The sequence below is a fragment of the Solea senegalensis genome, linkage group LG11 (genome assembly GCF_019176455.1).
Source record: "Solea senegalensis isolate Sse05_10M linkage group LG11, IFAPA_SoseM_1, whole genome shotgun sequence".
Lineage (NCBI taxonomy): Eukaryota > Metazoa > Chordata > Actinopteri > Pleuronectiformes > Soleidae > Solea > Solea senegalensis.
Window position 1 is genome coordinate 21,310,387 of NC_058031.1, and position 26,120 is coordinate 21,336,506.

The 26,120-nt window shown below is 40.1% G+C and overlaps 2 protein-coding genes across 4 annotated transcripts; one reads left to right on the forward strand and one right to left on the reverse strand.

The window, feature by feature from the left end:
- Nucleotides 1-758: 758 nt before the first annotated feature.
- mthfr (methylenetetrahydrofolate reductase (NAD(P)H)) lies at nucleotides 759-9,062 on the reverse strand. 2 transcript variants are annotated; one of them, XM_044038185.1, is made up of 12 exons: nucleotides 9,013-9,062; nucleotides 6,408-6,666; nucleotides 6,010-6,248; nucleotides 5,724-5,834; nucleotides 5,435-5,628; nucleotides 4,992-5,242; nucleotides 4,350-4,484; nucleotides 4,082-4,262; nucleotides 3,115-3,297; nucleotides 2,691-2,792; nucleotides 2,469-2,588; nucleotides 759-1,964 (listed from the first exon to the last, which is right to left on the reverse strand). In XM_044038185.1, the coding sequence occupies exons 2-12, from the start codon at nucleotides 6,650-6,652 to the stop codon at nucleotides 1,752-1,754; spliced, it is 1,974 nt and encodes a 657-aa protein (XP_043894120.1). In that variant the 5' UTR covers nucleotides 6,653-6,666; nucleotides 9,013-9,062; the 3' UTR covers nucleotides 759-1,751. The 2 variants fall into 2 exon arrangements, with proteins under 2 accessions (XP_043894120.1, XP_043894119.1); XM_044038184.1 differs by lacking the exon at nucleotides 9,013-9,062 and adding an exon at nucleotides 8,041-8,176.
- Nucleotides 9,042-24,386, forward strand: clcn6 (chloride channel 6). Of its 2 annotated transcripts, none has more exons than XM_044038182.1 (23): nucleotides 9,042-9,121; nucleotides 9,718-9,777; nucleotides 9,897-9,962; nucleotides 10,188-10,253; nucleotides 10,358-10,424; nucleotides 12,051-12,157; nucleotides 12,382-12,508; nucleotides 12,709-12,776; nucleotides 12,963-13,021; nucleotides 13,098-13,230; nucleotides 13,525-13,638; nucleotides 14,895-15,061; nucleotides 15,217-15,328; nucleotides 15,463-15,592; nucleotides 17,000-17,153; nucleotides 18,156-18,312; nucleotides 19,008-19,114; nucleotides 19,334-19,520; nucleotides 20,552-20,712; nucleotides 21,398-21,554; nucleotides 22,146-22,253; nucleotides 22,406-22,531; nucleotides 22,631-24,386. In XM_044038182.1, the coding sequence occupies exons 1-23, from the start codon at nucleotides 9,047-9,049 to the stop codon at nucleotides 22,709-22,711; spliced, it is 2,589 nt and encodes an 862-aa protein (XP_043894117.1). In that variant the 5' UTR covers nucleotides 9,042-9,046; the 3' UTR covers nucleotides 22,712-24,386. The 2 variants fall into 2 exon arrangements, with proteins under 2 accessions (XP_043894117.1, XP_043894118.1); XM_044038183.1 differs by having other exon boundaries at nucleotides 15,466-15,592.
- The last annotated feature ends 1,734 nt before the right edge of the window (nucleotides 24,387-26,120 follow it).

Here is a 26,120-nt window from a genome sequence, read left to right on the forward strand (position 1 = left end):
GTATTTATCTGAACAAGAGCTTTCCAATTGAACTGAAGATTATAAATTAAGCCACCTTCGTTTTTTTTACAGTGCTCTGTCATTGCATCGTTGCAGAATGATCAGAAAAGAAATTTCCACATTCTATAACCAACACACACACACTGTATGTACATAGCCATTTTATCTTCAAAGGTCAGCAGGTCTGAAGTTTTTTACTGTGCAAATTTGCATTTTGCATCATACATATGTTTATATTGTGAAGTGCATATCAAAACAAACACTTTGTGAAATTATGTGAAATATAAATATTATTTTTTGTTGTCTTTCTAAAAATGTTGGGACTTTTTTTTTTTCCACTGACCAAACCGTTATAATCAACTCGAATACTGATGAATCCTTAATTCTTTGGCACCAGACCGACATAAAAGCTGCCAAACTTTTCCACTGCTGAGTAGATAATGTGATTGTGTGTCACTCACAACATTTTACCTGCAACGTGATGATTTAAACATTCGCCTTCGAGTCCCAGTCACTATTTATCACAGCAACAATACACATTCACTAAAAGATTAATGTGCTGTGTGTGCCTCTGCATGACAAATAAACTCACACTCACCAGGTTATTCACTGTAAAAAAAGCCTGGAAAAATATTTAATGAAAAGCAGAAACAAAACAAACAGTCAAATGTTTGGTAAGACACAACGAAAAACCGTGACCAGTGACTCCGTGTTTGACTCTTCTGGACTCAACACAAACTCATACACATACCCTCTTGGTTTGGACACGTATAGATATATTTATATTTAGTGGATTCTTGGGAGTGTAACATGTGAATGCCTTATATCCAAGGATCGTGTTCTCTGGAACAGTAAAACAAAAGTGGGTTTAACCTGCGTATCTGATTTACCTGAGTGTTGTTGACTCACGAGTCTTTATCACAGAAAACACAAACATAAAACAAATACTGTGTGAAAGGGCATCTACAAAGCAATATTTGAGCGTGGAGTCAAAGATGTGGGAGCTACGAGAGCAGAAAGTACAAACACACACACACAAGCTGACACATACACACACTTCGTCAGTAAACTTCAACAGTCCACAAAAATGCTGTTTCTGTAAAAACGTTAGCAGCCATGAAAATACAGTTCACCCAAAAAGTGTTTTGACCCGTGTCAACTTTTCACTACACTGTCTTTACGTAGCGTCTTCATATGTATATAAAAATCAGAGATACATATATGAAAATAGCATATTTACTGTGTTTTAGTGACATATCCACAGTCAAACACCTTCCAAGCACAATATGCAATTATGTGCACCTTTCGTTTAGACTAAAATCTGGTTCGTTATCTGGATCAGCACAAGATTTTGCCTATTTGATGATGTTGACACACACACACACACATTAAGATCTCTGCATTATTTCTCAAGAAACAATGAAAAAACACAAACACACGCTATAAAAAAAACCTCATTCAATCTCACAATATTAAAGAAAGCAGGGGAAAAAAAATCTCCCCCTAATTGAAGTTGCTCCAAAAGATTATTATTATTAATATAATTGAATTTATATTAATTTAACGGAAGTCATTTCATTTCTGGATAGTACTGCAAACTGAAGGACAACATAACATTTTTTAAAGGTAGTAAGTCTAAAAAACACTGCAAAGTACACATTTTAACTCTATATTGTAAACTGCAGCTTTCATAGATAATGCATAGTGTTACTTTTCCTAAAAAGCGGTTAAAAATGATTGTTTCTTTCTTTTTATTCTGACTGTTCTGTCGTCTCAGGAGGTGCGTCCAGCGCTTCGAACATATCGTCGATGACCTGCCACAGACAGCTGTCCAGAGGGAAATCATTGTCCACCAGATTGACCAAGAAGTAGTTGTCGTGAATGTACTTGATAATCATCCGTGACGGAGACTCGTCTTCGTAGAGTTTCGCCCACTGCTCGATCCACAAGGCGAAGGCTTCGTCCTGAGGGACACGGAAGCAGAGGTTTCGGTGAGAAAGAAACTCGTCACCATTCGCTCACTTAACCCAGTGAACTTCAAATAAATAATTTAAAATAAATAAAAACCACTGTTTTTGAATTTGCGATTCAATTTTAAATAAAAGCTTTTTTTTTTTCCTAGGTTCAAGCCCAGTTAAAGATTGACAAAAAAAAATAATGTGCACATGTGATGTCACTGTGACTGGGTTAGAGTGCCCCAGTCCTACAAACAATGCAACACATGGTGCATGCAATATCTAAAAGCTTGCAAGCTACCAAGTACCTCTAGACACAAGGAACTCTTAACCCATGTGAAGAACCTCAAATATGTTTGTGGAGCAGCTCATTAAAAAAAGTAAAGAGAAAAACTGTGTTTTTTAGGACTATGAACCAACACAACTCTATCAAACTTTCAAAATAAAACAATTCTCACATTATTCCTCCATCAGCACAAAAGCTAAACATGACATAGCAGTTTTTCCTTTTACCTTCCAATACATAAAGCTGACTGGATCCACTACAGTGGGTTGAACGATCTCTCTGCCAGGGAAGATCCCCCAAGTCACAGCGTTAGGTTGCATTTCGGGGGCATTGGTCAGGTTACGTCCCTGCAAACAGAAGTTTCATTATTAATTAATAATATCAATAATGTAAAACTATAAAAAACTGAAACACAAAATGACAGGTGCTTGTTTTTGTTCAAAACTTACATGCACATTAACAATGTGGTAGTTGACACGGGGCTCGTACTTCTTCAGTACTTTGATGAGAGCGGTGACGTTTTCACTGGAGGTGAAGAACTCCAGGTAAGACTGGGATTTATGCCACAAGGAAAAAGACAAATATCTCATCATTCAAACAAAGACAGAATATTATTTCATGATTTTACAGGATGACACAGATAATAACAATATTAAACCTAAGACCTTTACTGTCATGATCAGATTAGCTGGATATGTTGATGTCCACTAAATTATTTAAAAATAATCCCATACAAATTCAAACTGAAATTAATTCACCATAGTTCGTGAAGGTTTAACATGCCAAAATGAATAGTGCATCTCTGTAACCACAGCATGTCCTGCATTGAAACAAAAACATGTGTTGCTACACACACACCAACCATGCTCCTACCTTCTGGAACACGTAGCCTCCTGGAGGTCCCCAGCCGACTACAGGGTCTGTGGAGGATTTGCCGTTGATGTTGGGTTGGGAGTTGATCGTGAGGACTCCTCGTCTGTTGACCTTCACCAGCTGGTCCTGCAGCAGGTTGGTCTCTGGAGCCAGATGCTCATCGTTCCAGGGCAAACACATCACCTGTCCGGGATTAGTAGTAGAAACGTTATGGGTATTGTTAGGATTAGCTAAGATTACTCACTCTTGCATTAGTCTGGAATGTTAAGCCACATACATTTGGTTGTGGAGTCCAGAGGGCTAAACGTTTGAGCAGCTAGTCTTCTTAAGACACAACATTTCACCACAATTCAAAAAACCAAATGAGGTTCTGCCTCACTAGGACCAGATTTTATTCTACATAAGTACTACTAAGGTCCGTGTTCATCCTAGTAAACATCCTAAAGACAAATACAAGTACACACACACTGGCCAGCATTGTATTGTTCACCTGTCACTACAGGTTCACGCAGTATGACCCACACATATTTACATATGGCCATTACACCTAGCCTAGCGGTGAGCTTAGCTTAGACATAAAAGTCTGACAGCCACTGTTACACAATCACATAGATATTAGAGAGGGACGATGGAGGGAGTACAAAAAGGACTGAGGTGAATTTTCTCTCTAACAGTATGTGTTTACCTTTGTGCAGTCTAATCTGCTGATCTGTATCTGCTGTGTCTAGCAGCTCCCTTTAGTGGATAGTATAGCGCTGGCACCTCAGAGCAGGTCCATTAAAAATACACAGAAAACACCAGTGACGCACTTTCCGAACTCTTCATTGTAAAACAAAGACCCTGCTATATGTAGCTTGTACTGTTTTCAAGGTGTTTGAAGACCCAATAAGAGAGCAGTAGAGATGGCGGAAAAAGAATATCACACAAAAGAAAAACGTGTATATAGACTATGCACTGTTCCATCTACCTTATGTCCACTACTGTTTGGTTGTCCTGTGAGGTAGCGGGTGAAGACTTCAAAGACACTCTCTTCATTCATCAGCTCCTCACCCCACATCTGCAGCAGCGCATCTTTAGATGACTTGCTCTTCAGGTAGAAGAGGTAGTAGTCGTTTAACTCCCCAAAAGCTGGAGATGAGGAGTTTCCCCTGAAGATATCAACGCCACCATTTTAATTGACATTTCATCAACTATTTCGATAGTTCAACATTTAAGAAAGCTGAGGTTTTTCTTGCCATCTGCCGTTGGGGAACTCATCCCAGTCCTGAGTTCTGTAGATATAACTCTTGGGCCTTGAGGCCCAGAAAATGGGTCGAACATCTTCTACTCTCCGTTTGGGATTCGCACTCACAGCCCAAGGAAGAGGACGCCTGGCAGGAAAAAAAAAAGAAGACAAGTCTGACTCTGGGCTACTCTGAATCACACTCTGAAATACACAGAAAGAAGCGGGAAGGTGGAAGCACAACAGCTAATAAAGTAAGACTGCAGAACGGGTGGGCGTATGGACCTAGAGTCATACTTTGGCATGGCGTGAGCTTGCAATGCTACCTTTGTTGTGGCAAAAGAAATTACACATTGTAGCTTTAACAGAAACAGTTGAAAGATTAATTACAGCGCCACAAACTAGCACCGTGTGATGTTTTCGGGAACTTGCCATGCTTAATTTCCAGTTATTGTGTCAAATGTGGCGAGTCTAGCTTGTTTCAACTCATAACTTCAATTGTAGAAGCATGCACACACTGTATATAGGTCAACGTTCTGTCTGTCTCACCATAAGATGCCACTGCTTATTACATACTGGAACTTTAAAGCTGTATTTCTCCTCTAGACCTTTTGCTAAAAACACACGTTGTTAGCATGCAGATGGGTTTACTGACCTGGGGTCTTCTATCCACAAGCCCAGCTGTCGAAGGACCTCCATGGTGGCGACCTCTCGATTCAGTGTGTAGAAGTGGAGGCCTGGGACCTTGCCACTGTCCAGCAGCACACGGCACATCTCCACAGCCTGATGGACTCCGTAGTTACGGATAGCTGCATCGTTGTCTTTGATGGGCTCGATGACTTTAGTGATCTCCTCAGGCACCTCGAGTTTTGACAGCTTTACAAGCTGGCGGAGCGACTGGTAACCCTAGAGAAACAAAATAAACACAGGGTGAAGTTCAACCTTAAATGTTATACAAAAGGCAATGATCTCAAAGGTTCTTTAACTTATATGACTGGGGAAAGTAGCAATCTTCCCATAAGACAATGGTGTTTTTTCATCTTAGCATAATGATAATACTAAAGTATTTTGACTCCTGGAAGCAGCGGTTTGACTTACCTGAATGGGGAAGATTCCTGGTAGGATGGGACACGTGATTCCAATAGCTCTGCAGTCATCCAGAAACTTGAGAAATGTGTCTGGTCTGAAAAAGAGCTGGGTGATCACAAAGTCGGCTCCAGCATCCACCTTCTCCTTCAGGTGTTTGAGATCCTTCTCATAGCTCTCTGCCTCGGGATGACCTGTTGGGTAGCCTGGACAGTACATTTCAAAATCACTAGTTGACAACACCATCGAGTGTAGTGACCCCTTTAACCGTCAACTGTTGATCTTGAGGCTGAAAACATACCAGCAACACAAATGTCAAAGTAGTCGTCAAACTCTGACCGGATATGTTTAACAAGGTCGACAGCATAGTTGAAGCCTTCCTCCTCTTCCTCCCAGTCTGCTCCCATGGGGTCTGTGGAGAAATCACAATATCACACCAAGAATCAATCAAATTAAACTACTGGATCTCAGAGGGTTGCATTCAGCGAACCTCACCTAGTTGTATCCAGTAATGACAATTTACAAACCACACTGAACTCCACAAGACAGAACTTCACTAAGAGTGTAAACAATGTCAACTCTCCTACCTCCTCTAAGTGCCATAATGTTTTTGAGGCCCAAGTGCTTTGCTTTAGCCAGGTATCCAGTAATATTCTCTTTGCTCTGGTTGCAGCAGGTCAGGTGGAGGATGCTTTCTAGGCCACAGTAGTTGACTGCAGTGCTCGCAATCATCATGGAGGAGGTTTCCTTGTCCGAGCCTGGATCCCCCGCTGGGTGCCAGGTGACGTCGATGAACAGAGGACCACCGGCACCCATTCGGTCAAATCTGCAAAACAGTGACATAAAATAATTCAGCTGCCTGGAAACACCAGGATATTCTGAGGTGGCCATATTTCAGCCACTCCAGTAAGTCGTCACAAGCACAAATAATCCACATATTCAGTATCAAGGTGTCCTGGATACCTTGCTATTTGATTTCACTTGCCTTGAGATGAGGTTGACAGCTCCACTGGCCGTACGGGGAGGAAAGAACTCCAGCGAGAACCAGCGGTCTCCCGCCTCCATCCTCCTTCGCATCTTTTCCCGAAGCCTGTCTGAACGGTCTGCATCCAGCACAGGTGTGGAACAGCGGGAGCTGTCCTTTGAGCTCGCACCGCTGCTGCTGCTCCCGCTGGGGTCTGTCTTGCTTTGCTGCCAACTACCATCTCCCTGCTGAACCTGGTTGACCATGATGGCAATTTACACTGAAAAGAAAGACATTATTTTAGTAGTAGTACCTTGTGATTATTTTCTTGATTAATTAAGCAGCTTTTTTTTAAATAAATTGAAAAACTTTGATCAGTGTTTACCAAGCCTGGAAATGATGAGGATCTGAAATGTCTTGTTTTGTCCACAAACCAATTTTAATCTGATTTAATGATTTCTTCGTCATATGGAGCAAATAAACCAAAATATATTCACATTTAAGCTGAATAATCACAAAGCTTGATTTAAATATTACTATTTACTCAACACTCAATCTGACAGTTTCAGTTTCATACCATTTCTGTATGAATGACCAAAAATTGGAAAAAAGCTGATTGGTGTGATGAGTCTCAAAGTCTGTTGTGACACTCACATGGCAGGGTCAAAATTTGGCATAGATAACTGGAAGCATGGTTCATCCTGCATTGGATCAACAGTTTGGGGTGGTAGTGGCGCTCATGGTGTGGGGGATGTTTTTTTTAGCAGACTTTGGGGCCCTTAGTCCCAGTTGAGCATGGTTTATTGACATAGTCTACATGAGTATTTCTGCTGACTATGTCCATCAGATCACAGCCTTGTTTCCACTAAGCAGTACAGTGCAGTTCAGCTTGCCATGTTTAGAACACACTGATCTGACTTCAAAGTAGGGAGTGTAGGTCGGATACATCAGTATCAGACCGCTTCTGATACTATCCCATCGACTACTTATGACCACAGTGTACCCATCTCCTGACAGCTACTTCTAGCAGGATAATGCAGCCATGTTACAAAGGTCAAATCATCTCAAACTAGTTCATTAAACATAAACAACAATGACTTTACTGTATTCAAATGGCCTCCTAAGTCATCAAATAGCAATCCAATAGTCTCCATCAGTACCAGCCAAAACTCACTGGATGGAATATCAGAAAGAGAAAAAGTAAAATCCAAAACTATCCTTAAACCCTACATGTGAAATAAAAGCTTCACTGAGCACAACAAGTGATGTCCACCATCATATGGTGGCCAACATAGGTTCATTCGAATAATGACAACGGCGAGAAATAATCAGGTATGAATGTGCAACAGTCACATGTACAGCAACTCTATCTGATGAATGTTGAACATAAAATAGAGGCAGTGCTGAAGGCAAAATGGAGTCCAGCACAAGGTGTACCTAATAAGGTGGCAAGTGAGTGTATAAGGAAAGTGTGATGGCAAACCCCATTTAGCACTGACCGGCCGCTACATCACGTTGGCTGAGCATTGCTGCTAGCACGAGCGAGCACATGTTAAAGGCTTCATAAAAGGCTTCATCCTGCAACACCAACCTGGCGTTTAAGCTCAGTCGGGTTCAATATAAGGTAAAATAACACAAACAGTGATTCACTCACCTCCTTTGGTCGAGATTATACCCACACAGACCTCCATCCACTAATTTACTCAGCGTGGGAACAGGAGGCGTACACCGATGCGATGTAGTGAAATGATGTTGCGTTCATGATATGCAGGAAAATGTAATGCTTCCACCCCAAAATTGCAAAAACGGGCTAGTTCACTCTCCGGGTGCGTTTTCAAAGTAGCCTAAGTGTAAAATGGATGTCTCATTATCAAGCTAATCCTGGAATTCAAATCAAGCTTTTATACTGGATACTTGTTATAAACGGTGACATTTATATTAAAAAAAGTTATGCGAATGAACTGTCTGCATATGGGAATGTATGTTGGATTTTCCAACCCCAACGATCATTAAATATTAAATATTACTAGTAAATCAATATTAATGGGCTATAGTTGAGACTTAACGTTTCTTTAAAAAAAAAAAATAAATAAATAAATAAAAAATCAAAGTTTGCTAGTTTTCCCACGTCGACAAATGCAGCATGTACATTTACGGGGATTAAGAAATAGAAATAAAAATAAAAATAAAAAATCAGCTCCTTAAATCGTTCCGTGTTTTCTGTGCAACGGCCTTCAAGCTTTTTAAAAAAATATTTCAATCCATATTCTCTGTGACGTGTTAGAGTATTTAGGATACATTTCTCCAAGAATATTGTTGTATGCGTAAAAGATACGCAGCTTTGACAGTGTTGATTAATTATGCGTTTTTTGCATCACGTGGTGAGGTTAAGGTAGGCCGGGTCTAAGAAGTTACGTTTAAATGCAATGGGAAATATGATTGCATTAAAAACATAGCTTCAATGTTCTAAACATGTGTTTTAAAATACAAGTTTTTCTTGTAAACAAATGAAACTTAGAATGAGTCTAAAGTGTGTTTGATATTATATTAAAAACGAGGTGTCTGACCTACAAACACATTCATTTTATTTTAGGCAAGGACTATATTGAAGCAATTATATTTTTACCTGAGCATGAACGCAGCATGACACAACAACAAAGATGGCGTGCTGTGGGATGTGTGTGTGCTGCCACTGCTGCTGCAGAGATGGAGAAACACGAACACCAGAAGAGCTGGTAAGGAAAAATGCAATAACCCTACAAAGCAGAAGTTAATTTAAAAAATAAACCCCGTTTGTTTGTCCTCAGAAGCTCCGTTTAGTTCTCCTCAGTCAGTGCTTCAGTGTCCTACGCGCTCCACCCTCCTGCTCCCTACTGTATCTCGTTGTCTTGTAGCGGCATGCTAAAACGAGCAATGACCAAAAAGAACAACATAGATAGTAACAAAGTATAGGTAGAGAAACCAAGAAAAATATAGATATTTAGTCACTGAAAGTATTAGTAAAGCCAGTTTTAAAAATGTTGTCAGTGGAGTTGATTTTACAAAATTAATTGAGAAAATGTGAGAAAATAAATAAATGATTTATAAAATGTCTGCTTGTGAATCAAAAAAAGTATGCATATCTATAATAATGTTCATCAGATAATTTAGGTCCCATTTCTATGTATTATTAGAGTAACAATCAAGGAAATGTGTGAACAAGAATCTATTTGGGACTGAGAGTGCCGTAGTGTGAAGTAAATGAAACTGCAGTTATTGAATTGAAATATTTGAATAATAACACAAGATATATTAATATGTTTACTCAGTATTATGCTCTTTTTCCTCCCAGGCAATCCTTGGGGAAATCCATGATGAAGAAGATGAGATTCTTCCTCGTAAAGACTATGAGGTAAACAAGTCAAGCCAGTGTTATCAGTTTAATGCTGTCTCTGGTAAGGGTGTGATTCATGGAATCTTACCAAGGAAAGAATTGCAAGAATTGAGAATTGTGTGTTTTGGCTCTAACAGAGCTTGGATTATGACCGCTGCATTAATGAGCCCTATGTGGAGGTTCTGGAGGGGACGGACAATAAGGTAAGAGACGATTGACAGATATCTTGTTGAGTAATTGCTCAGCTGTAGATAGCATGTACAGATGTACTTTAATTTTAATTTGTGCCTTATCAACTTCACTTTGACGCCAGTAGACGGAATTTTCACAGTTGTCATTAACATGGTATAACTTAAATAAGGAATTTAAGTACATATGAAGTTTTGTATTGGTTTAATTCTCTGTTTATATTTTTCATCTACCGATAGAAAGCCAAAAAGTATGAAGCTGTACGGTGGATAATGGTGTTTGCTATTGGTGTCACCGTGGGTCTGGTAGGTATATCTGTAATATATGTATAATTATATAATACATATATGTAACTAGATGCCAACATGTTGCAAATAACCATACAGCATTACATTCATATCTCTTCCAGGTTGGCCTATTTGTGGATTTCTTTGTGCGCCTCTTCAGCAAAATCAAGTTTAGTGTGGTTGGTGATTGTATCCTTTAACAAGTCCAAGTAGTTTATGTTTTAAAAAGACATTAAAAACACAGAAGTACAATCATTTTATGAGGAGGAAATACTGTAACACCTCTTCCTAACACAGAGCCAGTGAGCAAACACTTGTAGAGTGTGATTTATTAGCCATATGTGGCAAGTGCTGTAATGCAGTGATAGGATGAATGTGTTTTGGCTCTTTCCCATTTTCCCAAATATAGTGTTTATTATGATATATTGTCTACCCAGAGGCTGTAAAAGGAGGGATATTGATTAACTGTCAGTTAGGCTACTTTCAGATTAATGTATTAGTATTTTTACACTGAGGCTACCATCAAGCTGCTTGTCAGGTTTAAATTCTCAGCTTTGCATTTAAATAAATGGAGCAAGTAAATGAAATGTTTTCAGGAAGAGAGCCAGACAACAGATCATAAAAAAAACAAAAAATCATTGTGAATTGTGGCCTGATCTATAAAAATGTTTAACAATTTGAAGAAGAACACACAAATTCAAAAAAGCAAACAAACATCACTTATCCCAAACCTGGTATTCAGGTGTTATAACAGCAAAGTATCAGGCAAACAATACTAAATATATTTATTTATTTAAGTAGTCCACTGTATTTTTCTGTACTTACTTCAGTCAAGATGTTTCACCTCTCATCCGAGCGACTTCTTCAGTTCTGACTAACTGGGGGAAAACTCCAGGTGTTTAGTTCAAGTTCAAGTTCAAAAATTTTATTGCCATGTCACACACGGTCATTAGGGTCGCCTGAGAGACACAGTCGGCTGTTAAGTGAGTGCAATGACTCTTTCACACCTTGACTGAACCTGAAACTGGGTCAACGGTGAATGACCTGTATTTTTCTAGATAACGACTCTCTAGACAGGTATCCAGCATGTGGAGGCTGAATGCCTGGATTTTTCCACCAATTAGTCAGCAGTCCATCTGCCTACAGCTGAGAACCTTCACAGATGCAACACTGTACAAATCTGTTATGCGCCCTAAAGCAGTGATTTCCCAAACTGGCATACATGCAGTCAGAGTTGGCCACTCACATTTCCAAAAAATGTACTGTAGTGGGTACATTGCTGGAGGTCAGTTGTCTGAAGAGATATAAAAGGGAAAAATATGTTTGGGAACTACTGCCCCAAAGCATGGCTAGTCTTTCTGGGGTCCACTTAAAAATACACGAATATCTAAACCACACAATAGAACGAAAAGTAGAAAAATAAACGTTATAAACATATAAAAAGAACATGCTCATATCCCTCTCCTGTTTTCAGTTACTTTCTTTCCAACTCACTGTTATACCTATAGACTGTCTCCCTCTGCTCTCTCTTCCTCTCTTGGACTTATGTTCAGTTTCCCGTCTCACCTCTTGTAGCAATAATGGTACGTGTAATAAATATAGTTTATGTAGCTAACATGGAGACTAGGCCTTATGATTTGGAATTGTGGAGTCTTGCTAGGGAAACCAAAAGTGTTAATGGATCAAACCGCTGTTGTTCCTTTAGCTCTCCTAGCAACCCCTGAGCCACAGGGGCTCAATAACTGTCCATCTGCAACGATAAATGTAGCTCGAAGCAAAAGGCACCAACCAAGACCCTTAACGGAATAACTCCAGCTGTAGAGGAGTGTGCTGAAAAAGGCTGTCTCCCTCTGTCTTTGTTGGAGCTCCTGGCATTCAACATGTTCTTTGTCTTCATTGCCAGTGTGCTTGTCCTCATTGAGGTAAGGCTGCTCAGATACAGGTGACTCATGTATTCCCAATGCAAACCATTTGATGTTCAACATGAACACAAAGTGGTTAAAGAAACTTAAAAGAAAACCTCTGAGAAGTTAAGTTTATTATTTACATGCATGTTAAAAGTCCAATTTTATCTATTGATACCTGCTATGAGTAGATAGTGATCTTTTTTTCCATTTTGATGCTAATGTTTTTATTTCTTATCCAGCCAGTCGCTGCCGGTTCAGGGATCCCGGAAATTAAAAGTTACTTGAATGGCGTGAAAATCCCAGGAATTGTCCGACTGCGAACTTTTCTATGCAAAGCTACTGGAGTTCTGTTCACTGTGGCTGGAGGTGAAGTAGAAAAGCATTCTGTTGTTGAGCAAAACGGTGATAAATAGCTGAATAAAATGCCTTTACTATATTGTCAAACTCAAACACATGACATCATGTAAGAGTACTGTGTGGATGATGGGTCACCTTTATTGAAAATAACAAGTCGATACAATGTACTTGGAGTGTTGGAGTCACTGAAAAGCAGTTTGTCTTTTCAGGTATGTTTGTGGGGAAAGAAGGTCCGATGATTCACAGTGGAGCCATTGTGGGAGCCGGCCTTCCTCAGGTATAAACTGCAAACACACTTCGGCATTCTTCTGACGTTACAGCCTTCTGAATATTCCACGCAAGAGGACCAATCATAGAACCCTTTTCTGGATAAAGTTTGATTTATCTGACCCGCTCTTAAACTAGTGACTTAATGACGTTTATTTTGGCCGATGTGTGATTTTATCTCTTTTTCTGGTATTAGTTTCAGAGCATCTCCTTCAAAAAGATCAAATTTGATTTTCCCCATTTCCGCAGTGACAGGTATGACAGTACACGCCTTGACTCTAGCATGCTAATATTGTCAGTCGTAGCTTATGGTTTTGTGCTTTTCCTTCAGGGACAAGCGGGACTTTGTGTCAGCGGGGGCTGCAGCTGGAGTTGCCGCTGCCTTTGGTGCCCCTATAGGTGGCACCCTGTTCAGTCTGGAGGAGGGCTCTTCTTTTTGGAACCAGGGACTCACTTGGAAAGTGGTAAGTTTACCCTTTTCACATAATGAAAAGAGTTAAAATGTTCAGTCCATATAACGGCATATAAATGGTTTACCGTTCATTTTTGTATATTTGCATTCATGTGCTGCAATATCTCATTAAGTGGAAGAAGATTCATGATCCATAGAACCCCTGCAGCTATGCGTTCAAGAATTTTTACTTGAGCCTGGAATTCAAAAGATTGAGGAGGAAAAAAAGAAACTGTTAATGACAATAGTGTACTTTGGAGATGAAGCACATATCATATGAGTATAATAAACTCCTATCTCTTCACAGCTCTTCTGCTCCATGTCCGCCACGTTCACCCTCAACTTCTTCCGTTCAGGGATCATGTTCAACATGTGGGGCTCCTTCCAGCAGCCTGGTCTGCTCAACTTTGGAGAGTTCAAGGTAAAGAACTCGTCTCACATTCCCCCTCTCTGCCTCCCCATTTCCTGTCTCTCTCTCCACTGTGCTATCGATTTGAGAGAAAAAAAAAAAAAAAGGCAATTAAAAGCCCAAAAATATACATATACATATATATATAAAAAAAAATTCTCTCACCCCTTTTGTACGAGTGGATTTGTATAATAACAGAACTGTCAAACAATGAAATTAAATGAACTAATTGTACAATTTTCAAATTAATTGCATCTCTTCACATGGGCAGGTGGGTGGCGATGGTGCCGACCAAACTACATCATCGCGTCGCACTCATATATTTAATTGTGGGCCATTATTAACGATAAGCTGTATAGAGTCACATTGTATTAAAACAAGCACCCTTCTGAGATATTATGAGAATCAATCTTCACTCTGAGAAGGAACTGAATTTTGCAAAGTTTGGTCCCGCACAAAAGTGCAACTAAACCCCCACTTTTGTCATATGACAATGATCCAGGTGCAAATGTTGCAGTGAATCTTTAGTGAAAAGTGATAAAACGTGACATATCTACTGCTTAGGCTGTGTTTCCGTCATGGTACGGTACGGTTCGGTACAGTAAAGCCTTGGGTCAGGCTTGCGTTTCGACTGAGAACAGTATGGGGTGTGGGCTGTGTGGGCTGTGGCTGACGGCCACGTAGCATGATGTCATCCTGCTGTGATGACAACCAATCACGACTTAACACAAACACACACAAACAAACAACAATGGAGGGACATGCAGCAGCTCTTTTTTTTCTTGGTTTGTGGCTGTTTGTCTCGACAAAATGTAAAGTTCTGTACGAGAATAGGCTGCGGGCTTTTGTCTCAACGTCCATTGGATAATTGGATAATTACACGATTCTTGTCTTGCGCCACACTGACCTACTCACTACTTATTTTGGTGCTTTTCATAATGGAAATGCAAATGAACGTGTACCGTCCTGTACCAAACCGAACCGCTTCACTTGGTGGAAACACAGCATTGGTCCATGCTTGCATCACTGGTACACTCTTTTGTCCAACCAGCGCAATGCTCGTTGTCCCAGACTCCTCCTTTTATACTATAAGCGTCAAAGCTGTTGCTACATCTAGGCTAGTCCAGCTGAGTACTTTGTGAGGCATCGAGAAGAGGGGGTTTCTTTCCCCTTTCACAGTTGATGTTCTGGTGAAACATAATTATTACTGTACGCCAATACTAACCTGACCTAAAATATCAGCGCTCTTAAAACACCTTGCTCGCCAGTGTCCAGATGGAGATAAGAAATGCCACCTGTGGACAGCTGTGGACCTGGCCTTCTTCGTCCTGATGGGGGTGGTGGGCGGTTTGCTGGGCGCGCTCTTCAACTGCCTGAACAAGTGTCTGGCGAAATATCGCATCAGACACATCCATCCCAAGGCCAAATTTATCAGGTGATCACTCACTAGTCCGTATATTTAAAGACAGTAACCTCCTCCTTTATCAACAGGTGTTCTTTGAAGATAAATATGTGAATCTATGACGCTGATTTCCTTTTCCAGAATTGAATTGAATTGAAGGAGTTGACTAATATCTGCCCCTTTTCCAGAGTTTTAGAGAGTTTGCTGGTTATCATGGTGACAACAGTGGTGATATTCGCAGCCTCCATGCTGCTGGGCGAATGTCGTGACCTGGCGTTCCCCACACCTCATAACACCACAGTAAGTATTTTTTGTGTCCCAATTCTTATAAACACTCTTCTTGATCAGCATTTAAATGTCAACATACTACACCGTTTTACATTCAAGTGCCATGCGTTTGTTATGTTCGTAAGTTGTGAAGCGTTTTCTTTCAGCAGTCCGGTGGTGAGGACATCAACTCGACCATCCGCCAGTTCTTCTGTAAAAACAACACCTATAATGACATGGCCACGCTGTTCTTCAACCCACAGGAGGTTGCCATCCGCCAGCTCCTCCACCAGGACGGTGAGACTAGTGCACACGCGCTAAACCTCATTCATCTTGACATTTCCATCCTTGAATATCCTGTCACAGGAAGATATCGCGTCTTTTTATTCAAGCCTGGACAGTTTTTCGTCTTTCTCTCTATGTAAAAAGTCCCCTCTCCTGGCCATTTGTGTTTGTTTTCATCGTGGAGCCATGTCCAACCCAGCCATCGAAAACCAGCTACAGACATTGTTCATAAAAATGATCGAGCAAAGGCATTTACAACAATAGCAAACATGGAGAAAGTGCAAATACACATTAATGCATAGAGAACAGAGCGTATGTGCCAAAGATACAGCAAAAATGCCAGGTCAGCATCCGTTTTGCATGCTTCTGTGTTTTACAGTTCTTGCTATTCAGAAAAAAAACAGTCCTCTTCCTTGCTTCCTCTGATAATGGTTTTTCTGCTTCTTTTTTGCCGGCTCTGCACAACGAATGTCTAAAATAACGCTATCGCTGCCTTGATCTTGTAGTAGTACCAGGTTGGTGTGTGGTACTGTTCAGAATTAGTTTTTCTCGCGAGACCCGAAACTTTGCGAGACTTCTGATTTTGGGTTGGCAGCTCTGATCTTGCAAGGCTGGTTTTCTGCTAAAAGACGGTAGGGGGAGTGGAGACATTTATCCATCACGGTGACTCCGAAGCTGTTAGTTCTGCTCGATTAAAGTTCGCTTAACACTTGCTGTTTGTGCCATCTCCTCTTTAAAGGGAATATCTGAAAAATGCAGGCAAACACTGCAAATGATATGGTGGAGAAAAGGGCAATTTAACAGAAATGTCTGAAGATTGTCTCTAGGCCTGGGCTTATCAGGATTTGTAGTTGTTTGTGAAAAAAAATGTTGTGATGTCTTTAACATCTTGGCAAGGACAGAAAAAGTACGCCTCTGCACAGAATCACAATCAACAGGCTCATGGCAAGATGTTTAAGAGTCGTTAAACAAGTTGGAACAGTCCACAGAGAACAACATAGAGGTGTTCTCTTGACTGCTCTTCATTCTTGCATGCCATGTTCTTTGGACTATGAATAATAAATGGAAAATGTTGCCCTCAATATGGACTTTGACATTGCTTTTCACTTACGAGGAACCACTGTCGTTCATAAGGAATAAACTAAATGCCCGTCCAATGCTTGATTTTGAAAAATGACAAGTGGACTGAGAGCTGAGTGAGGGAGCGTTAAATTTGAACTTGAGTTGAACTCACTATGTTTCTGCAAGATGCTTTGTTAATGTTTATACATTTATGTAGCGCGAGCCAAACAAATCAACTTAATAACTAAATCACTTCCAATAGTATTTCCATTCAGGTTCCCATTCTGTTGCTTTGTTATTTTTGGTATATATTGTATATTTCATTGACTCGTTTCCTCACTTTTTTGTGTTACTCAGGTACCTTCAGCCCTGCGACTCTATCCATATTTGTTCTGCTGTACTTCCTGTTGGCCTGTTGGACCTACGGTGCGTCTGTACCTAGTGGTCTCTTTGTCCCAGCATTGCTCTGTGGGGCAGCATTTGGACGCCTGGTCGCCAACCTCCTTAATGTGTAAGTTCTTAGCTCCTTAATGTTATTAATGACATGGATTCTAGAAATACACAACTTTTCCTGGCCTTTATCTCTCCTCTATCTTCTTTTTTTAATCCTCTCTTCTTTGAGTTGTCTTTTCTTACCAACCTCTCCTTCACTAACTCCCTTCCCTCCCACCTCCACTCTCTCCTCTCTCCTTCCCCAACTGGTTGAGGCAGAGTTCATTGTCAAAAGCAGCTATTGGAGTTCACACTGAAGTAGGCTTTGTACTGTAACATAAATGTACGAGTCAATAAATGCCAAAAGGTGTGTCGTGAAGTTTTCCCCTTGCTGCCAAATGAGGATGTGCTACTATTTATTTTGAATACATCTCCTGTGTTCCGTGACTTGCATGTGTAAAGCAGGCACATACACTGGGCTCACACCCCCTTCCCATCTTTCTGTGTCCCTCTCTTATCAACTCACACATTGGACATTAGGTTGACTTAAGTTAATTTCTTGTAGACTTACTCTAACCTTAACAATAACTACTATTACCCAGACTAACCCCAACCTCCTAATCTTTCTAACCATACAATGTCTTAACTTTAAAATACAATAATTAACATTATGGGGACTTGCTGTTTGTCCCCGTAAAGAAGGCAAGTCCCCAAAATGCGACTGTGTATACAGATGTAGGTCCCATTGCACACACACACAGAGCTTAAAAAGAAAACACCTGGCAAAATAAACTCACACGTCAACATACAAGGAAATTTGAATCAATGAACAATGGCAGACTTTATTCAAACTGGTCTGTTCACCTCCATGACCCAGGCTTACAGAGCATATGGTGGAATCTGCTGACTGGATGACTTTTTCCTTCTTTTTTTTCCCCCTGTCTCTTTCTTTCACTTCCTCTGCTGCCACAAGCTCATTTTCAGCTGACGGCAATCACTACTGTGGCGCACAACCCACTGACTCAAGTCCTCATGCACCTCACACACGTCCTTAGCTCACACCGTGTTTTTCCTCTCGTAGGAATCTAGGAATGGACATCTACTCGGGGACCTACGCTCTCATCGGCGCCGCTGCCTTTCTTGGAGGTGTGGTCAGAATGACCATCAGTCTCACTGTCATCCTCATTGAATCCACCAATGAAATCACATATGGACTACCCATCATGATCACTCTAATGGTACATGGTTAATCGCATGTATTTTAGCATTTTCTACTATGTGTTTAGACCATACAAAACATGGACCGGTAGCACATGATGCTAGTCTCAATTATGTTTATACACGATAAATTACAGGACATATGAGTGGACACCAGCGTAATTGAAAGCTGGTTCTGTCCAATAGGAGCCTGGTTACAAGTCCCTCTGAACTTCCTGTTGCAAATCATCAACATGGCTCTCATTTATCTCTTATTATCTGAAGTGCTTTTTATAAAATAGTATCATGCCTTGAGTAGAGTTGAAACGATTAATCGATTACTAAATTGATCAACAACTGTTTTGATAATCGGTGAATCACTTTGAAGCTTTTTTCATGATTGAAACAAGATTTCTGATTGTTTAAGCTTCTTAAATGTGAGTATTTTCTTAATTTCTTTGCTCTGGATAACAAAGAAATCATTAAAAGTGAATCAGTTTGGTTTGTGGACAAAACAAGACATTTGAGAACATCATCATTTCCAGGTTTGAAGAACACCATTCGACTTTTTTTAAGGTTTTCTGATATTTTTAAGGACCAAACGATTAATCGAGAAAATAATCAACAGATTAGTTGATTATGACAATAATGGCTAGTTGCAGCTCTAGTCTTGAGTGACATTTTGTTGTCCTGTTGGGTTCTTGTTCTCACAACAGTGTTGTGTTGATTCACACAGGTCGCCAAGTGGACAGGAGATTTCTTCAACAAGGGCATCTATGACATACACATTGAGCTCAGAGGAGTGCCGCTGCTGGAGTGGGAGACTGAGGTTGAGATGGACAAGTAAGATTCATTGGTTTTCATTCTGGCAGTTGTTATTTTACAATTCATTTCTGACCCCTGTCCAAGTTTGACACCTAGATGTTAGCTGTTACCTTCCCGTTCTGGTTGAATTCTAACATATACTGTTTGTGTGCTACTGATTCAGTGACTTTTTGAGAACGACGACCTGGGTGAAAGAGAATCTACCGACATTTGTATCATTTCCATTGTGTTTCCCAGGCTAACAGCTAGTGATATCATGGAGCCAAATTTGACCTACGTGTACCCCCATACCCGGGTCCAGTCCCTCGTCAGTATCCTGCGCACAACCGTCTACCACGCCTTTCCTGTGGTCACTGAAAACCGGCAGAATGAGCGAGACTTCATGAAGGGCAACATCCTGGTCAGCAACAACATCCGCTTCAAGGTATGTCCCGTACCATTTAACTATTTCATGTCTGCTAATTGTTACGCAGATCGCCAAGCTATGGGTCATGGACCCACTTTAGTAACCAAAGTATGGTTTTACTGCATGTAAAATTAAATATTTTTGTCTTCCATCATCATTAACATATACTAGGGATGTCACTTATTTGAAATTCAATATTATTTCGAACGTGGAGTGTAAATTTCACGTTTGAACTGCTATTATTTGCATGAGATGTAGGGCTGAACAATTAATCGAAATTTTATCAAAATCGCAATTACTTTAATTACTACAATTTTCAAACCGCAGGAGATGCAATATTTGTTCAAGCCAAAATGTGAGTCAAAATTTTAGGTGAATTATTTTTACACATCTTATTCTACAGACTGAAGAGAACATCTTTGTTTCTCACAGAGCTGCACAAATATCACACATTAATCCTTTTAATAGTTTTTTTTGACTGAAAATAAGATAAAAATTACCATTCCCTCCGCTATTGCGAATCATATCGCAATCAAAATAGTCGCAATAATCGCAATTAGATATTTATTCAAAATCTTTCAGCCCTAATGAGATGCATAAGGTTTCCTACCATATCATAATGTGTCAGCCGCAGCAGCGACAGCATCTTGGAGATGCACATGTACAGTACATGAGGGAGACTCGTCGCTATGCAAATAGCAAACAACCCCCTGCTTTGTTATATGCACTGAATACCTGCTAATAATCTCACCTAATACTCTCTGTAAGCTGGCTTATGAATATCTGTGTGTGCCAAGGACACGTGTGAGCTCTGCATTGTGTTCTTGTGGGCGGGTGATATTGTTAATTAAGAGAGCCACACTCCACTCTATCCCAATCACGCTGACATAAATGAAGTTGAGCTGTTTGTCAGTTCTATGTTTTAAAATAGAATCAATGTAAGATTACATTTTATGTTGCGTTCAGGGAGACTTCATACCATCCTACTCAACAATAAAGTGTCAGTTAGCTGAATCATCGTGGAACTGTAATATTTTTGTCGCACGCAGAAATCCAGTGTGATGTCTCGCGCGGGTGAGCAGCGGCGGCGCTGCCAGTCGATGAAGTCGTACCCGTCCAGCGAGCTGAGAAATGTCTGTGACGAACAGAACGCTGTGGTAGAGCCAGCAGAGGAGGGAGAGGATCTGCTGCAGCAAATGTTGGAGAGGAGGTAACACACACACACACACACACACTCACAGTATTCATCACTATTATACACATTGCACATTCAAGAAATTGAAATGTGCAAACTGACATGCAACAACAGCATAACAACTGTAACAATTGTTCTGTGATGTTAAAAATGCACAATAAAGACATATTCCACAACAAACAAAAGTGCAAATTACTATAAATACTACCTTTTTATGTGTATACTGCATTAAGTATATAATGATATTGTTAAAAAAAACATTTGTTCAATGGGTGAGTTTTATTTAGCTTTTGTCTTTAATAATCTTTAATAATCCATGTCTGTGCACAATACATCAGTCATTTCTGTATGAAATATGCCCTTATCTATTGTATGTTTAGTCATCCTTAAAATCTATATTTCTTATATTTCCTGGTGTTTATAACGCAAGCTTACTATGTATTACGTTTTACTTTATATGAAGTTTGCTGCTGTAACATTGCAACATTCCCTGTGGTGGAAAGAAGATAATTAGTTTTTCTTTTAGATGTATTTTTAATGCCTGTATGATATATAATAATGTATAACTCACTCACCACTTCATCCTCCACATGAGGGCCACATATAGAGACAAATAACCATCCACTCAGATTGCATGTTTTTGGACTATAATGTATAACAATGTATATACAAAATGTCCCCTTTTGTTGTCCATATGCAGACACGCTCCCTACCCCAACCTGTACCCAGATCAGTCTCCAAGTGAGGAGTGGACCATGGAGGAGCGTTTCAGGCCTCTCACCTTTCATGGCCTCATTCTGCGCTCCCAGCTGGTCAACCTGCTCATCAGCGGAGTCTGCTACGCTGAGAGTCAGTCAGTAAGTGACACACATGCACCCACCACCAGTCATCTGTAAACAGTCTTTCAAGGTTCTTAGTCGGTATGTTCCAAAGTCGTTAGATTTGGTACTGTGGTACTTTATGTTTGCACTGACTGAATTCAAGAGTTTAGAAGCCTTGTGGGTATGGATATCCAATTATTTATTTGTTTTAAAGTAATTCAGTGTATGCCTTCGATGAATGCCACCTTTTGATTTAATGTGTAAAGATACAAAACCAAAAATTTGTTTTCATCACTTACGGCATTGATTAAATCATTCTTTCTACTCCACTGATACCTAATTTGTGGCGCCCATATGACCACAAGGTGGCAGCAGCAGCCCGTTGGTGCACTGTATCTGTGTTTGCAACAGTGAAATATAAGAGATAGAGGTATCTTGAATGCATCTCGAAGCTGCTTCTCTAAGCTCAAAACGCCTTGGACCCCGCAGAAGTGATGCCATTTACGGCGGTCTTTGAATGCATCACATTAGCAGCTCAACACACTGTGGATACTGCATTGCTTTCACTAGCTCTCATTCACTATTGTTCGCTCCGTTGAATCACTCTCTTCAAATCGTCCATCACAGAGTGCCACTCAGCCCAGGTTGTCCTATGCTGAGATGACTGAAGATTACCCACGTTACCCCGACATCCACGATGTGGACCTCACTTTGCTCAACCCCCACATGATAGTGGTATTTATGAATTTATGTTTATTTAACATTCACTTTAACACATTCAGTGTTCTTTGGCAGATTCTCTGGAGGAAATAAGATTTGTCGATATTTCACAGTCGTTTCTCAGTTGATGAAAAGCTGGTGTAAAGTGATGTTCCTTGTGTTACCAGGATGTCACCCCCTATATGAACCCAAGTCCCTACATAGTGTCACCCAACACCCGCGTTTCCCAGGTGTTCAACTTGTTCAGGACCATGGGTCTGCGACACTTGCCGGTGGTCAATGCTGTTGGAGAAGTAAGTAGTGACTGATGCCTTGTCCACAAGTAGCTGTAACCATCAGACGCACATTGAAACTCTGTCTGACCGAACACTTTTATCCCTCATCTCTTTCAGATCGTTGGAATAATTACGAGACATAATTTAACCCACGAGTTCCTTGAGGCCAAACTGCGACAGCACAACATCACTTTTTGATCCGATTTTCCGGGCCCTGAGCTCTTGTCTCTCGCATTCCTATCTGCATGTAGACAATAGGGAACACAATTTTTCCACTCAGTGAAACCATTGTTTTCTACCAACAGACTCATATATTTACCAGGTTAGAGGAGTCGTTGGCCTTCGTCCAACCTACTTTCCGGTCTTCTGTTCTCAGTAATGGGAGTGGACACACAAACCAAGGGTCTATGGAACCATATTTGTTTATTTGTCTGAGAATTTTCCCAAAATGATTCAGATTTTATCCATATTTATTTACACCAGAGGACCTGAAAGCGTTATTTTCAAATATTGGAAATAGCTGCAGTTATTTTGTTGACTTAGTGTCATTATTTCATTAAAATTGAAATAAAAATGATTAGATTTTTTCCAATATGCACTACTTTAGTGGCACTAGTCGTTACACGTTTACTGTATCAGGCCAAAAGCTATCATGTCCAGCAGAAACACACTCTGGTTTGTGGATTATGTTTTTATTAATCTTTTTTTTGTTTTTTCTGACATTCACATCCTATCCATTAAACTGTCCTTCTTCTTTCCATAGGGACTTTACCCTAATTTGACAACCACTATAATAGATGGATAAAGCTATAAAGATACAAAGCAACTGTACCTCATGGGATGTTGGTTTCCAGGTGAAAATGAAGGCAATGGGACCCGTTTATTTCTTTAGATTTGTAGTGGTTTAAAACTACCAAAATGAGATTCCTAACTTTTTTTGTTGATATTCTATCATTGTTGTCACTGCTGCACTTTTTATTTTTGACTACCGTCTGTATGTTTTATTTTTCGTTGGAGTGTCTGGAATAATGTGCACTAAAAAAAGGGCCGACAATTACTCACGGCCTGCGACTAAACTACGCACACAGTTGCTTCTGGGACAGTTTAGGGTCTTGTTTTCAACAGTCTGTACGTACATTACAGTGGTGTTGCATTCATGGCACGCGGTAACATTTGCTCGGTCATTTCCTCGTCAGTTCAGTGTCGGAATATGCTAGGGCTAAAAGGTCTCATATTATCTATTTTTGTTACGTAATAGGTGATTTAAATGCTCAAACGATCCAGTTTAAATAACACTGTGTCATGTTAGTCTTCTGATATCTGTCTGGTTATTTGTTTTAATATATTATTTCATTGTCATTCCTAGGGAGTGTGGTTGTACTTTTATTCCACGGTATGACCATGACGGCACATAATATGTACATCAGACATCCCGATTTGTTCATTTTCTCTGCTTTATATTTTATTCCAGAGGTTATTTTTCTATGATTTTATTTGAATGATTTGCTGCCTGTGTTGTTTGATGATTCAGTTTTAATGCAGTTACATTTTTAATGGTGTGTAAGACTTCCTTGGACATTATCGCTTTGTGGTATAAGCATTACTTTACATTACACCTATATTTTAGAGACTTTATATCGTATGGAAGGTCATGCGCGGACTGAGATTAAGAGAAACGCTCGGTGTTTGCCAAATACCTTGAGTCACATGGTTTTTGTGGAGACGGAGACGTCGCTGCATTTGTAGTTTCTGCAAACGCAGCGTTCTGGCACATGAGGGAGAAAAACGTAAGCCGTGGAACAAACAAAAAAAGTGATCTCTGTCTTGTGCCTTTTTTATTGTTCAAATAAAGGTCCCTCTGCTTTGTCAGCAATACGAAGTGTGTGTCATGTTTGAAAATGCCACCAAATCACCTTCATTTTATCTTCTGTGCAGTAAAAAACAAGTCTGAATGTCCAAGCCAGGCATGGCAGACGATGAATGCGGGTTTCTAACACTAGGTGGCAGTATGAGCCTAATTCTCATCCATTCAATTTGACACTTGCATCTTTCCACCTTCTCTAACACTATGGAGTAATGTGGCAACTCATATCTCCTTCATAGATTAATATATATCACTCCTGAAAGTCCACTTTTACATGAAGACTTTCTTCTCTTCAGTCTCTTGTTTAGTGCGTTTTAACATTGTTTTACTGTTTCATTTTGATGTCATGTATTATTTTTGCATTTTGTTTTTTTATTATTTATTATTTTATTTTATTTTGTAAAGCACTTTGTAACTGTGTTTTGAAAAGTGCTATATAATTATAGATCTATATAATATATATCTAATAGATAGATAGATCTATGATACACTGCTGAGTTGAGCTTTAAGATGAACTGAGTAAGTCGGAGGACATCTTTTGTTTATATTCATACATCAAGACTATTATTAGCTCAGTGCAGTGAAATATCAGGATCAGAGATGGCTCTTGTTTCGCAGCCTGGGCTAATTGAATGTCACATTGTCATTTACCTCTGTTTCATTTATCCAGTGACAAAGCTTCACCTTTGACCTGCAGGCTAATTGAAGCACAACCTGCATAAGTACACGATGACTGAGTAGGTGTGTAAAGAGGTGGAAAGTGGATCTCTCATTATGAGTGGGGAACAAATACTTGTATACTGAATGGAAGGACAAATAACTCCGAGCAGCACGTACGTTTGGAATCTGGCCGGAGTCCTGCATCTTTAACACTTTTTGAATTTAAGGTGCAGGGGTCTGGCCTAAAGTCCATCATTATTTAAGGCTTATTCTTATTATAAAGTCCCACCTCTTTCACCATTTTATTATTATCTGTCTTAATTTTATCAGAATTTATGGTGTTGGCCCACATGGTTGTGTGGTGGTTAGCACTCTTGCCTTGGCAGCAAGGCCCGGGTTCGAGCCCCGGTCGCAACAAGGGTCTCTCTGCATGGAGTTTACATGTTCTCCCCGTGTGAGCGTGGGTTTTCTCTGCGTCCTCCAGCTTCCTCCTGCACTCCAAAAACATGCAATATGGCAATTAGGTCAATTGGATTTTGTGTCCTGGTGATGGACTGGTGAACTGTCCAGGGTGTGACCCCGACCCCCCCTTTGTGTTTTGTATCTTGTGCTATAGCAACAAAGTTAACTCAGCTATTTTAAAGTGAACATATGCTCATACAAACACACTATTGGGGAGAATATTCAATCTGCTGAATGTAATTAACAGAATGAATCTAAGTGTCTCCTGAATGTTACACACTGGACCTTTAAAACTTCATCAACCGTTTCACAAACCTTACCTGACTAAATGAATGAAACTAAAAGACCACGCCAAATAGCTGCATCACTGTGTACAAAAACTTTCAAGGTACTTTTTAAAAGCTACTCATCTGTGTATTTTGTTTGTCTTGGTCTTATTGTGTTCAATATTGTGTTCAGGCGTCGCTGCTGGCCTGTAAATGGGCTCTTACTTTTTTGGCAAAGGGGTTTCTCTGGTGATGACTCAGCTGCTGTTTCCCCATTCAATTTAAAATCCAATCTCAGGATCCCTACTTCCTTGTTGCTCTTCTCAGAAACACGACCTCACTGAAGATCTTCAAC

Coding starts and splice junctions, on each gene's coding strand:
- clcn6 (XM_044038182.1), top strand. CDS start 9,047: ATGGCGTGCTGTGGGATGTGTGTGTGCTGCCACTGCTGCTGCAGAGAT. Junction 12,158..12,381: donor GTGTGCTTGTCCTCATTGAG/GTAAGGCTGCTC, acceptor TTTCTTATCCAG/CCAGTCGCTGCCGGTTCAGG. Junction 13,639..14,894: donor TCAACTTTGGAGAGTTCAAG/GTAAAGAACTCG, acceptor CTTGCTCGCCAG/TGTCCAGATGGAGATAAGAA.
- mthfr (XM_044038185.1), bottom strand. CDS start 6,652: ATGGTCAACCAGGTTCAGCAGGGAGATGGTAGTTGGCAGCAAAGCAAG. Junction 5,243..5,434: donor CAGGAATCTTCCCCATTCAG/GTAAGTCAAACC, acceptor TTGTTTCTCTAG/GGTTACCAGTCGCTCCGCCA. Junction 2,589..2,690: donor ACCACATTGTTAATGTGCAT/GTAAGTTTTGAA, acceptor TTCTGTTTGCAG/GGACGTAACCTGACCAATGC.